Source organism: Aythya marila (genome assembly GCF_965140915.1).
Source record: "Aythya marila genome assembly, chromosome: 7".
NCBI lineage: Eukaryota > Metazoa > Chordata > Aves > Anseriformes > Anatidae > Aythya > Aythya marila.
Window position 1 is genome coordinate 8,753,160 of NC_139048.1, and position 14,658 is coordinate 8,767,817.

The following is a 14,658-nucleotide window of genomic DNA, read 5'->3' on the forward strand; positions in this document are numbered from 1 at the left end:
AGTAACCTCACCTCCCCACTCGCTGTTGTAATAATCCTGTTTGCTCAGTCTTGATGGCAGAAGCCAACCATAACCAAGAAAAAAGAGAAAGTTGCCCTCCAGCACCTCTTCCCACTGACAGGCTGATGGTAGCTGGCCGCACTGGATGCCGTCCTCTAGGTGTCCCCATGAAAGCAGCCTGAGCAACCTCCATGGTAACTCTGTTTTGCTGCAATTACACCTGCAACCAATAGAAGCTGATGTAAAAAGATGACATTTTACTGGAAATGAATATGTTTGACTCCAAAAAAAAAGAGATCTTCCTCACAGCTGTTTACGTGGGAAAGCAGGGAAACCAGAGAAGGTCCAGAGACATTTTGGAGAGACTCAAAACTTGGGTGGGGAGCTCAGGCAACAGAAATGCAATGCTCCTGTAGATGAGGTCTTCTGTTTGACCTCACCTTCGAGACGTGGAATCTGTCCCGCTGTTCCCACTCCTTTGGCTTTCTTTTGGAATCCTCTCTGTAGCTCTTCTCAAGAGCATCCTCCCATTGCCTAAGCAGCCTTTGGCCAACAGATCACTGCAGTCACAGATGGTTTTTTCTATACTGAAATGTAGCATTAAACTAATCACTGGGGGATGGAGACAAGCAAAGCAAAAAAAAGTATAAAAAAAACAAAACAAAACAGGAATAATCCTTAGCTCACAATGAATTTTGCAGAACATTGTTGAAATTAGGTTTTATTGGAACAAAAATGTATTTATCATATCTGTCAACACTGAAAAATTGAGTTTAAATTAAGACTTTATTTTAGACCCTGAAAATGACCCAGAAGTGATGTAATATTTATAAATAGCTTATCATACACCACAGTATAAAAATGCATTTATCCTCTTACTATTCAGTCAATATCGAGTCACCAATAGTCTGGCTATTGTTATATACGAGATGGGCATTACTTTTACCCTCCTTGCCATCAAAACAGAAGCAAAATAAAACCACACAGAGGAGAGCAGAATCCACTGGGACAGATTATCACGTGAAAAGGGGCACAGAAACCAATGTCTGTCAGGAAAGGGCACCTCACCTTGATGCCAAAGCTCCTGCAGAACCAAGCCCAAATGACACCAAGCAGCAGAGACTTCTGCCCCCTGTCCTTGTGTGCAGGCTTTGAGGCTGCAGCCTGCTTAAATCTGCTCTCCACCCAGTGCCAGCCCCGTTTAGCTCCCGGTGCTGCGGGTGGGCAGCCCTTCCCGATGTCTTCACCCTGTTGTTCTTGGCCAGGGCTTTGCCAGGGCTGTGGGACTGCAGAGCGTTTCTTGTGCCAGCTCAACTTGAAAGCACAAAATGCTCCGTGACCCCAGTACAACGCACCGTGAAGGCTCCCCTGAGCAGGGGAGCAAAGCAGTGTATAAATTCAGCCCGACACCGTCTGTGCAGCTGTTTCACATGGCCGGGAACCCACGGGACTGCTCACGCTGGCATCTGCCCCTAAGCACTCACAGGGGCTCAGGCACTGAGCTCAGCTACCAAGCGGTCCCAAGACATTTTGGGGTGTGATTCGAGACTTTTTGCCAGCAGTGGTGAGGCTGCGAGGGGACGTGCATGGGGGACAGAGGTGACGGGCAGCAGTAGAGAACCACAGATGAGGCTGCAGAGGTTGTCGCTGGAGTGACAGGAGCTAAGGAGGAGACTGTGGGTAATGCTGTGAAGCCCCCCAGAGAGGAGAGATGGTGGGGAGAGGGGAGTTTTGGGGAGCGGGAGGCTCTCAGCAGCTGGGAGCCACGCAGCGACATGGGGAGATAAGGTTGGTGATGGATGGACCTCGGAAGGTTTGAAGGTTTCTGTTCTGTTTGGATAAGCAGTCAGCTATTCGCGCAGATAAGCTTCAGAAACAAAACAACACATCTGATCTGAAACCCTTTGTATCTAAAAAGCAGGGCTGGAAATAGCATGAGATAATTCCTCCAGGGCTTTAGTGCTTCCTGGGCTTTTCCTTCAGCAGCACCGGGATGTCCAGACCCACCGACCTGAAGACCCGGGAGTTGGGGCAGCGCTGACAGCCAGACCCCCCCAGGGCTCGGGCACTCGACCATGCCCTGCTTGCAGCCTGGGGCAGGGGCAGGCGGGCACGTGGCGTCGGCGTGGTCCCCACAGCGGACGTGGGTGGTTTAAAATACAGCAGAGGAAACGCCCTTGCTAACATTTGTGTGTATCTTAACGTATCCGTTGGCAGGGGGCTTGTGTAACGCTGCCCGGCGCCTGATCACCAGCCCAGCCTACACCTCGCCGAGCATCCCGCTGCGTGCAGAGATCTGCCCTGACTCCGGATGGGTCCAGCACGAGGCTTTGTCACCTGCTGGTGGTGCTGGCACAGTCCTGCCCCCCTCGTGTGCCGTGCCCAGACCTGGATGAGGGCTGCGGGCAGCACTGGAGGGGATCTGTGGGTATCCTGCAACTTGAACTGCAGGGCTCGAGAGGAGCGCCTTTGGAAAGTGCATCATTTCCTTGGGAACGAGCTCCAACGCAGTGCTCTACCCCAGCGAGTTTCCTTGTACCATGAGTTGTTTAAACAGTTTCTCATTATGCGTTTCCCATTCGAACGAAAAACAAACCTGAAAGCCCGCGGCACCGAGGCTGGTAGGAAAAAGGAAATCCTGCTCTGACCATCCGAGCGGGCAGGGAGCAGCTCCCGGCTCGGGCAGGCGCTGCTGGACCTGGGGAAGGTTTGGGGCAGGAAGGGGCAGGTGGGAGCTGCAGAGGTTCGTGGCCCCCTAGAAAGCCTTTGGGTGACCTGAGCACGTTTTGGGCTTGCCTTTGAACAGCTGGCTGGTTATGTGGGGTTCCTGTGGGGTACCCCCTGCTTTGGGATGCTGCAGGGAGGACCCAGGTCTGGACCCAGAGGGCAGCAGAGCAGAGGGCTTTCATCAAGCTCAGGGCGCCTGCCCCGTCTGGGTTCAGCCCTGCATCCCTTCCCGGGCTGCTATTTACGTCTGTGCCCTAATAAGTCCCCCGTTCTCCCCCTGGCGTTAACCTCTGCCTTGCCGAGCAGTGTTTGGAGCTCACAGGAGAAAGCTGTTTATGTTCTATGGCTTTGTGATAGTTTCCTCCTCCACCACCTCCCTTCCTTCCCCAATAAAATCACTACGGCGCGCTCGGCAAGGCCCAGAAACAAAGCGGGGTGGGCTGCACACCCAACTGCTTTTTGGTGAACCCAGCAGGGAAATCATGTCTCTCCTGAAGGACGTCAAAGGCTGAGCTCATAATACAAGGAAACTAGCGTCCACCCTAAGCGAGGAATTGCCCACTTGCAGCCCCCGAGTGTCAAATACAGTTGGCCATGGCCATGCAGCAGGCCACGAGTCGTCTCTGGAGGCAGGGGTGTCTTCCTCACCGGTCAGGATGCTGCTGATGGTGGCAAACCCATCTGCTGTGAGGCTCCGTACACTGGAAGTTGCACCAAGCGAGCAGAGAAACAAGAGCAAAAAATTAAAACCCAAACCTGCAGCAGTGTTTTGGACTCACCTAAACGGATGAACAGCAGCAGAAGGCAATGCAAATCCATTACCCTGGCTGCTCCCTGCAGAGGGAAAACAGGCACGCCAAATCCCATTCATTATTCTCTTTCTTATTTAATGCTAAGTTAAGTCATTGAACTTTCCTACTTGATCTATCCATTTTCTTTAATAGCAGGGCTGCAGGAAATCTTTTGCTCCTCAAAGGGGGTTTCAAGTTTCTCACTGATATCACACACAAAATACTTGGAACGTCTGAGTAAAAAATAACCGCGTTTCAAAGGGAGGTTGAGCCATGCCGACAATGATAATTTTTCTCTTTGGAGGCGCAGCACCAAAGAGTGGAGGTCACAGGGAATTCGCAGCGCCACTGTTCTCCTTCCAGGGGCTTTATCTGGAGACAGGCGCTGGGACAGACCCCGCGGGGGCCACCGAGCGCGTTATCTGCTCCCCGTGTTAAAGGCATGCATTTGACAACACCAACCGGTGCATTTACGGGGTGCCTCATCACGCAAAATCAAAGAGATCCAAGCCGTGCAGGAGCACAAGCACATTTGGTGTAGCGAAAAAGCATCTGACCGACGCCCAGCCTGCTCCGCCGTGCTCCTCGCTCAATTACGGTGATGTACGAGCGTTCCTGAAAGGCACCTGAGATGTTGGGGCGTGATGGCAGCGTTATATAACGTGAAATGTATTAATGGAAACCATCCAGCGCTGCAATTACCCCGGCCTTTTTATCGTTGCGTTCCTTGCTCCTGCATGAGCAGCGTGCACAGGATAACGGGGAGTTACGTACCCACTGCCCGTGGCTTGGTGCCGTGCCACCCCCTTGCAGCTGGGGACGGCGTGGTGCTGCCACCAGGTTCTCCTCCAACTCCCCTGCTCCAGGGCTCTGCCAGCACCTGATGAGCTCTTCTGTGCCGTGTAACTGCACCTGCACCCCGGGCAGGCAGAAGAAGAGGCCGTGGGTGCTGCTCTGCATCCCGGCTCCTGCAGCAGCACCAGAGACGCGGCCTGTGATCCCACCCAGCAGATGGAAATCTGGGCCGCCACCAAAACAGATGATCTCAGCCCCGTCACTCCGCACCTTCCCATTTCCTTCGTGCCATCGCCCGTGCTCATGCAACCCACGTGGCCCAGCTGAAATAAATCTTTCCCGGAAAGGCTGCTTCGCCCCCAGACGAGCCCGTTGTCCCGGCTGCTGCAGAGGCAGCAGGGCCCGGCCAGGCAGGGACTTGCCACGGGCGCCGGGCACCAGCTCCCCTTGGACGGGCCGGTGCTGAAAACCGCAGACATGTGCTCACCCTCCTCCCAGCTCACTGGCAACCAGCAGGCAGCGAAAGAGGAACAAAAGCTCTCCCTAGACGCTCTGGAGGGGGTTTGAAGCACTGTCATAGTAGCTGGTGTGACCAGCAGTTACTGCAGCTGCCTCGCACCCAATGTTATTACATCAAAGCTCCAAAAACCTGAATATTTTGTGCAATCCTATTGATTCCTGCCGGTGCTGGGAGCATTTTGATGCACTTTTTTATCCTACCTCCTGTGGGCTAGGCAGTGCTGCCATCACCCCGGCTGGGGTGGCCATGGACAAGGGCGAGGTGCCAGCAGGGTGGCCGTGGAGGGACCCTCAGTGGGGGCCACCTGAGCTCCACTTCTGCAGCCACCTTCCTGAAGCCAGGTAGGACTGATTTGCAAGCAGATGGGATCAACGGGGTTTTTGGCTGCCCCAGACCGGGGACAGGAGCCTGCAGTGGTGCCCGTGGAGCTCGGTCCGGGCTGTGATGAGGGCTCCCCACCGCTCTGCTCGGCGAGGGCACTGCCCTCAGTGGCGTAAGCGAGCTGACGGAGACCTCATTTGAAGGCTCCCAAGCGAGTCATTAGGGGAAGAGCAGACAAACAACACATCCCTCCTTGAAAGCCGGGCTCGGACAGCGGCCGGGCGGCTAAACAATGGGAGCTTTGTGGGACGTCTCCCAATTTACCTGCTGCCGTCCAAGAGGAAGCGCCCCTCCCTCGCGAGCACAATGCCTGGTTCGGTGACGCCGCGCGGGGACGTAGGCTGGCACACACCTTCGTGTCACCGCGCTCGCCCTCCCACCCCGGCAGGAACACCTCCGAGGTCCCACCTCCCACCACGGCTTCGCCTCCCCACCGGCCGCAGCGGCGAGGAGAGCCGGGAAGGAGCGGGAATCCCTTCTGCTCGAGAAGCACTCGAGAAGTTTTGACCACAAAGCGCTTTAAAGAAATCTGACCACATTGCAAATTGTTTGTTTTCTCTGGTCCCGGCTGGAGGAAGCACGACTGACAGCCCCGAGGGGTCTCCAGCACTCTCCCTGCCCTCAACATTTGGCTTGTTTCTAGCTGTAGGATTTATTCACCCAGCAGCTGCTGAGATTTTGAGCCCCTTAGCGGCTCTGCCCGCCTCTCTGCTGAATTCACATACATCTACCTCTCAAAGCATCGTGCCGACGAGCTTAGGACTAATCATCAAACTAATTTTGGTAAGGAGACTAAACAGCAGGGCTCTGAGAGAGACACAGGGCTGGGCACGCAGAGGTACATCGCTGCCTGGAGGCGCAGAAGAGCGGCTGATGGCAGGAGCACCGAGCCGGGAGGAAATCCCAATTTAATCTCATTAAGGGTGACGGGATTTGGATCTTACACGGGCTTGGGGAGGAGAGGCACACCACTATGCCCACAACACGCCGCTCCCTGCGGCGATGTCAGAAGCCTGTAGGGATTCTCCCTTGGGTTGAACCTCGAGGCTGGGACATTTCCCGTGGGGCAGCCGGGCCCCGGAGCGCCGAGCATCCCACGGCCAGGGCCGGGCACGGCCACACCAGGGCTGGGCCCTGGGCTCCTGCCTGGGCAGGGCTCCAGGCGGCTGCTGCAGGGCACTGGGGCAGGGCAGACACACGGCAACGTGAAGGGGCCTGCAGCGAGCTGTGGGATGAGGAGATGGCAGGGAGAGTGCCTCGGAGTGCCGGCGGAGCCGTGGGTGCTTTACGTAACGAGCACCAACGCTCTGCTTTTCGGCAAGCCCAACCCGCCGAGGTGCCACCATCACGGTGCCATGGGGCTGTCCCTCTGTGGGACCAAGGCTGTGGCTCCAGATGCCAGCCCGGGCTGTGTGAGGTCTCCAGGTCCTGTAAAGCTGGAGGCAAAGCTGGAGCCTCCTGGGGAGGAGACGTGGTCCCCAGGAGCAGGTCCCCCCAGTGCCGCGGGCTGCCAGGGAGCTGCACGGCTGCCGAGAAGCTGCTCAGGTTCGGTCTGGTTTCCTGCTGCTGCCCAAAAAGAGTCAAAAACTTTCAGGAATGTCTGGGGCATGTTTCAGCTGCCAGTCCCTCGGTGGCACAGGCGTGTAGGGAAAGAGTCTTTGCTCCTCCACTCCTTACCCCGCGTTTCTGCGGTGCGCCCACCTGGTGCACCCTACCCAGAGCAGCCAGCCTTCCCCACAAAACTATATTGCAGTGTTGCTGTCTCTGTATTTACTGTTTGCAAATGACCGCTCCAGATTTGATGCCAGCATCGCCTTTCTCACCATTTCTTCATCCCAGTCACTTTTTCCAGCCCCGTCCAACAGCCCCTGGCCGGAGGGGGAACCACGGCGGCTCCTCTCGGGCGGGCAGGCAAATAAAGGGGCACAGCAGCCCCGCAAACAAAAAGCAGATCGATTTCTTCGGTGAGGCCGTTATTGCAAACGGTGTTGATCTTACACTCTGCCCGATTGTTTACACGCAGAGGAGGACTCCTCGCTTCCTCCTTGGGCGTTTCGGAATTTGGCAGGCCCTGAAAGCGAGTCAGTGGTGCATGGGGTAATGCTCCTCGGGGAGCGCACGCTGAGCGCGATCCCGGGAGGTCGCATTAGTGCCTCTGCCACGATCAAACAGAAAGTTCCCACTGAACAAAGAGTTTTGAGGACTCCGAGTGAAATATGCAGAAGGTGTGTATGTCTCTGCGCATTTGCTTCATTTCACCCATTGATGTGGCTGTAGCAGAACTATTTTTAGGCATAATCCTTCAAACAGAACACGGCTTCTTTCTGATTAGCACAAAGCTGGCTGCTAGTCAAAGGATAATTATTTCCCAACACATCACCTAACGCACACCAGCAAACAAAACACTTATTATTCCAGCTATCCAGTGGTAACTGTTGTTCAGCAGTTCGCATTTTCTTGACATCCTCGGGTAGGACTAATTGCTCCGGCTTCATTACCAGAGGTCATTTGCTGCTGGTAACAATACTTTGCTGGAAATACTCTCTCAGAAAAGATTAGATTATCAGGTCAAGTTCTGCTGCCAGTGGCAATGATGCCTGACCGCATTTGGCCTCAAGAAAGCGCTCCTTTAGTTCCTAGCTGCGCGATTTCCAGCCCTGCAATTGATACGTTACATAAAGGAAGTGAGTGCACTCCGCTGGGCAGGAAATTACAATAAATGAGGAAAGCGTGCAGCACGGGGAAGGTTTGCAAAATAAATAGCCACTTAAGAGTTATTAATAAAACGTGAACTTCAGACAGGGTTTAGCAAAAAAAAAATTTAAAAAAAAAAAAACAAGAAAGAAAAAGCTGATGAAGAAGTAGTCCCGATACTTGGAAACAGAGGGGTGCCCCGAAGGGAGAGCAGCTGCCTGCAGAAGCAGCAGAGCGTGCTGTATCACCAACCGATGGCTGATGCTGTCAAATCCTGTGTGAGCTGTGGGCACCGCGAAGATCCTAATTTTAAGCCGCATTTTTCACGCTTAGTTTCATTGGTTCATCAGTTACAGCTCGGTGCGAGCCTGCAGGCAGCTACCAGCCAGGGTCCCAGGCTTTAAGAGCAGTGAATTTTCGAGAGGCGCTCCTGCAGCCCGAACGCTGTTGTGCCGGGTGCCCGTCGGTGCATCCAGACCTCGGGAACATCCATCTCCCCTCTTCCTCGGCTCCCCCGAAGACACCACGAAATGAAGGCGGGCGTCCCACCTGCTATTTCCATTTAGGCACCCGGAGGGCTGCAGCCTGCTTCTCAGCCGTGCTGCGCAAACGCTGCCAAGAGAGCGACCGGCGCCTTTGAGGATCCGGCCGCTGACACACGCACGTCTCAGGCACCCTGCTCGAATGATTTTTGGTCCCGACAGGCTCTGGCTGTTTCCTCAGACGTACGTATGTTCACTGCAAGCCTCCAGAGCATGTCGGCTGCCCCGTAGCACTCTGCAGGTTTGCCTCTTGCCTGGCAGCGGAGGACAGCCTGTCCCAAGGGGGATCCACACCGCTGGCTTTCCAGCAGCTGCCCATGCTTCACTGCCTGCTGCGGCTTCCATGTGTGGGCTCCAGGCGCTCCCAGGTCACCGAGTGGGCCCTGCTGGGGTCAACGGGCAGCACGCATCCTGCCTTCAACACCTGTAAATCCGTGGTGCTCAGCCAGGGGAAGCGTGACCCCATGCAGCTCTTCGGCAGGATGAGCAGAGCAAATCCCGGCCCTAAATTTCCCACCTGAAGTCCCGGTTGAGCCAAAACTCTCATCACCTGCTAAAGCCTAAGGACAGGAGGGCTGCCTGCTGGGGCCAGATCCTGCCCTGCCCTACCCAGCAACGTGCACGGGGAGGAAGGGCCGGGGCTGCTGCTGGTGCTGGGCACGCTGCTGTCGTGTCCCGTCCCGTCCTGTCCCCGATGCAGGCAGCCGCCGCCTCCCTGCTGTCACCAGCATCAGGTGCCACGGTCCCTGCACGTGGAGTCCCGGTGACTTTGCTGGAATCACAGACAAAAAGCAGGTCCGTGGGGTCCAAAACCAACAAACCCTGCGGTGGCAGAGCAAACCGAGCACCCAACCTGCCAGCCCGGTGGCATTTTGAGAAGCCCACCTGACACGGGAGAAACTCCTGCCTGCCTGCAGCTCGCAGCCAAAGCCCTGCTAATTCAACTCGAAAGGATTATTCACCTCCCCAGTTCCTTTATTTTTTCCTTGCATAAGAGCACAACTTATCTTTTTTTTTTTTCCTTAAAATACATTATTAGAAGTTACTAAAGACAAATCACTTGATTTAAAAAAAAAAAACACACGCAGTTACCAAATCAGCCTCTCTCTCTGCCCTACAGATCTCACCTTGGGAAGCACTCTTCCTGGGAGCTGACTTGTGATTTAACTGTGCTTCTGAGTCTAATAAAGCTAAAAATGGCTCACTTTCATTCTGCGCTGACATCGGGAGGTGTTTTACACTGCCTTTTGATTGCTCGAGCTGCCGAGTATTCATTGCAGTAATGAAAACGTTACGGACCCACGAAGGCACGGCGTGCCTGCACAGAGCAGTAGGGGAAGGCAACCTTCTGCACCAGGGACCCCAAAGCTCAGCCCTACACCAGCGGTCCCAGCGCGAGCACCACGAGACCCCTTCCCACTCAAGGCCCCGTTTAACTTTCAAAGCAAGAATTCGCTGTAGTCTTAACTATTCTGGTCCCCCAAATCCCAGCTCATACCCCAACAAAAAGGTGAGCACGACCCCGAACGGCGCGGCTGGGGAGAAGGAGCGCGTGCATTATCAGCCTGGAAACACCTTGTCACTTAGCCATTAATTTTAAGGGAAGTGGGCAGACCTCGGCGCAACAGGAATGCAACCTTATTGGGTTTCAAACACGCTTTTTTACAATCCTGTGTCAGGAAAAGCCATTAGATAGAGTTGTATTGGTAACCCGAGCCATCTTTGAAGAAAAACAAATGCTGGTCTTCCCATTATAGGCAGGTATTGTTTCAAAACCTATACAGACACGCTTGCTTGTGCTGCAATGGTATTTATTGCACATACACCAATTACTTACACAGTAGTAAATTGCACCAGAGTATAAATAGGTTATAAAACACACACACAGAGGAAAATGGAAATGTCACACAAGTGCTAAAATAACAGCAGGTTCACGTGGGCACTTGGAAATAAAAATAATAAAAGTCCCTTAAGATATCTTAATTTATAATACGGATCTATGTACAGTACCTTCATAAAATAATATAAAAAGTCACTCTCTCGATAAAACTATAACAGATCAGACCAAAACAGAAATCAGTTTCAGGTTTGGTGTTATTTAAACCTCCGTTTCATTTTCAATTTGCATGTGTGTATGTGTGTGCAAGGAACATCTTCAAAAAACTTTACAATTCTTAATACTGTGCAAAAAACAGCTTGGTTGCCATTTTCCAAAATTGTGCAGTAATTTTTTGTTGCTGCCAGGATTTTTTTTTTTCCCCCTGTCCATCTGTAATTACAACGAACAAGCTGCAGAAGGCTCATTAACCTCCCCCCCACCCCGGCCCCCTTTTCCATAAAATACTACTAGTGGTAGATAAATACGCTGTTTAATATAAACACGGCCCGTTTATTCCCCTGTACAATATGCACAGTTTGAGGTAGAAGTTTCCCAGCCTGACTGCTATTGTCTGGCCACAGAGATAAGCACAACAACTCACTGGTTGCTGATGCAGAGGGTGTGTGTGGGGGGGTGGAAATAAAAAAGCAGAAGAGTTTGGGGTTATTTTAATATTTTTTTTCCCTTTCCAAAGAAAGAGACCTGTGCTCCCCGTTCTTAACTCTGTCACCATCCCAGCTAGCAGAGGAGGGGAGCGCAGCCTCCCCGCGGCGAGCGGGGCTGGCCGGCAGGTCGGTGCGGCCCCACGGGCAGACCTCGGCCACTTCTGCGTGGGACCGGTCCCAAAGGGCTCGGAAATAAAACTGGGGGGCACCTGCTGGCCCCTGGCACAGCGGGGACCTGCTCCTGCCTGGCTGCATCACCAAGCTCCCGCTGCTCCTGCCCGGGCTCCGGCTGCCGGCGCCGTGCGGGGAGGCTCGCCCACGGGACGGGCTCGGGAGAGGGTTTCTCCAGCCCGGCCGCATCTAAGTCTCTTTCAGCACTAAATATAATCTGGTTATCTTTGGGACTGGCTGTTTTTATTTTCTGTCCTCCAGCCAGCGAGCTTCCTGCTTGCTTTTAGCTCCAGATGAGGTATGTCGTACGCAATTCACCTGCTTTTTAGTCGTAAGTAAACACGGGCTCTCTCTCTCCCCGCCAAGGCAAAGCGCAGCTTGGGCTGGCGTCAGCGTCCCCATCAGCGTCCCCACCGTCAGCGTCCCCACCGGGCTCCTGCCCCGCTCTTCCCCTGGCCACGGCGAGCCCCGCGCCCCCTGCCCGCCTCCCCCTCCCTATACCTTGGACTCCGAGCGGGACGTTTTGCTATTTCTCTCCTCCAGGCTGGACTCGCTGCCGCCCCGCGTGCCCCCGTTGCAGTCGGTCCAGGTGCCCCCCTGGCTGTGCTCGGGGGACCCGAGGGTGCTGATGAAGCCCCCCGGGAGCGGGGCCAGCTGGCCGCCACTGGCGTGCAGCCGCCGGTCCGCTTTGCGGGGGCAGCAGAGCAGCCTCTTGAAGGCCTTGCGAAAGTCCGGGCTGCGGCAGTAGATGATGGGGTTGAACGCGGAGTTGGCGTAGCCCAGCCAGTTGAAGAAGACGAAGAGCCAGTCCGGCACCAGGTCCCTGTCGAAGGCGTTGACGATGTTCACCAGGAAGAAGGGGAGCCAGCAGAGGGTGAACACTCCCATGATGATGCCCAGCGTCTTCAGGGCTTTCTGCTCCTTCATGGCCATGATGCGGGAGGTCTTCCGCTTGCTGGCCCGCCCGTTGCCCAGGACGGGCTGGTGGTGGGCGAGCGGGGAGGCCGGCGGCTGCTCCTGGCCGCCATAGAAGCGCCCCTCGCAGCGGTCGATCTTGCGGATCTGCTCCTTGGCCTCCCTGTACACCCGCAGGTAGACGAAGATCATGACGAGGAGGGGGATGTAGAAGGAGACGACGGACGAGGCGATGGCGTACGCCCTGTTGGTGACGAAGTCGCAGCAGCCGGGGTCCTGGTAGCACTCCAGCGCCCGCGGGTCCTCGTCCCGCCACCAGTGCATCATGATGGGCAGGAAGGACACCAAGGCGGAGATGGCCCAGACGGTGCAGATGATGCCCTTGGCCCTCGCCCTGGTCATCAGGCTCTGGTAGCGGAACGGCGAGGTGACGGCCAGGTAGCGGTCGATGGCGATGACGCACAGCGTCTCGATGCTGGCCGTCACGCACAGCACGTCCAGCGAGGTCCAGCACTCGCAGAGGAACGACCCCCAGAGCCACGAGCCCCGCACCACCAGCGTGGCCCCGAAGGGCACCACCAGCAGCCCCATCACCAGGTCGGCGCAGGCCAGCGAGGTGACGAACAGGTTGGTCAGCGTCTGCAGCCGCTGCGTGCGCCCGATGGCCGCCATCACCAGCACGTTGCCCGCCACCGTCAGCAGCACCAGCAGCGCCATCAGCAGGCTCATCCCCACCGCCCACTGCTGCGACACGGCCCCGCCGCCGGCCTCCTGCCGCCCCGCCGAGCGGTTCCCCTGCGGGCCGCACTCCGCCGACAGCCACCCCTCGCCCATGGCCGCGCGCCCCGCAGGAACGCGCCCCCGCCGCCGCCGCCCCGGCCACCGCATGGCCCCGCGCCGCCGCGCCCCGCCCCTCGCCGCGCCGCCGCCAATGGCAGAGGGAAGGGGGGCGGGAGGGACACGCCCCCCCGGGGGACGGCCGCCAATCGGAGGAGGGAGGGGCGGGGCCTGAGTGCGGCGCTGCGGGCGCTGCCCCTGGGGCGCGGGGCTGGGCGCGGAGCGGGAGCGTTGAGCGGTGCACGGGGGGGGCTGCAGGGGCTTGTTTATTGAATTATTTATTTATAAATAAATTTATTATTTAATGCCCCGTGCACAGGTTAATTCCTCCCAAGTAGAGATCTGTGCTCCCGAGACCCCTGGTCGGCACGGGGGTCTTCCCCCGTCTACAGATCCACCCCCCCATATCCGTGTTCATGCCCCCCATATGGATATTTATTCCCTCCATTTGCATATTTATTCCCCCATATAGATACTTATTCCCCCATGTAGATATTTCTTCCCCCATGTAGATATTTATTCCCCCATACAGATATTTCTTCCCCCTGTATAGATATTCCCCATATAGATATTAATTCCCCCATATAGATATTAATTCCCCCATATATAAATCAATTCCCCCATATATAAATCAATTCCCCTACATATATTTATTCCCTTTATATATATTCCCCCATATATACATTTATCCCCCCATATTCATATATTTATTCCCCCATATATATGTTCCCCCATATATATGTTTATTCTTACATGTTATTCCCCCATATTTATTTATTCCCCCATATATACATTCCCCATATATATACCTATTCCTCCTATACATATTTATCCCCCCATTTATATATTTATTCCCCTGTTATATATCTATCCCCATATATATCTATTCCTCCAATTACTTACATATTCACCCTATATATTTTAATTCCCCTATATATGTATTTATTCCCCCCATATCCATATTTATTCCCCACATATACACACTTATTCCCCTCCTTTATATTTATTTCCTCCTCCATGCATATTTATTCCCCCCCCACCCCATTTATTTAAGACCCCTGCACCCTTCCAGCTGGACCCTTAAAATCTCCCCCCCCCCAGGCTCATGCCTGCTCCACAAGGTCGCGACCTGGGAGCAGAGGATTTATTTCTCTGCCCGCTGTTTGCTTAACCCTGGCCAGCGGCCACGCAGCAGCGGGGACCTGACGCTTGGCTCCCCGCCGGCCCCGTGGGAACCCACGTGGAAATCCCGAAGCGTTGCCGTGACTCGTCTGGTGGACAGGGGTGGGCCCCCTTGGGTGGGAAGGGCACGGTGCCCTAATGGGCAGAGGCAGACCTTACACTGAATGAACAGCAGCAGGATCCTGGATGGGAATATTTTCCAGAGCTGCTGTAAGTTACAGTGATGCCCACTGATGGATATTCCGTTTTAGCACAGAATCGACCAGATTGAAAGCTGATAAAATCCTACAGTCTTTTCCCCAGATGACACATTTCGTGGAAGGCAGCGATAGGGGTACCACGTAGCTGTTTTGTTTGCTGATCCCAGAGCATCGTCCGTCTGTTGTCTGTTCATACCCTTTATTGCTGTGGTGTCCTGATATAGCCAATAAACACCACAACCCAACCAAATGCCTGCTCTTTGCCTGTCAAACTCCCCTAACAGAGCTCCAGGTGGAGATCCCCATCCCACTGTAAGGGAAGATAAGCTCCAAGGAAATTACAAACAAGCATGCAATAA

General features: G+C 54.8%; 1 protein-coding gene across 1 annotated transcript; it reads right to left on the reverse strand.

Annotated features, from left to right (window-relative positions):
- Positions 1–502: 502 nt before the first annotated feature.
- Positions 503–13,047, reverse strand: ADRB1 (adrenoceptor beta 1). Its single transcript, XM_082765307.1, has 2 exons — positions 11,667–13,047; positions 503–3,428 (listed from the first exon to the last, which is right to left on the reverse strand). The coding sequence occupies exons 1-2, from the start codon at positions 12,966–12,968 to the stop codon at positions 3,372–3,374; spliced, it is 1,359 nt and encodes a 452-aa protein (XP_082621433.1). The 5' UTR covers positions 12,969–13,047; the 3' UTR covers positions 503–3,371.
- Between the last annotated feature and the right edge of the window lie 1,611 nt (positions 13,048–14,658).

Coding starts and splice junctions, on each gene's coding strand:
- ADRB1 (XM_082765307.1), bottom strand. CDS start 12,968: ATGCGGTGGCCGGGGCGGCGGCGGCGGGGGCGCGTTCCTGCGGGGCGC. Junction 3,429..11,666: donor CGTCCCGCTCGGAGTCCAAG/GTATAGGGAGGG, acceptor TGCAACTTCCAG/TGTACGGAGCCTCACAGCAG.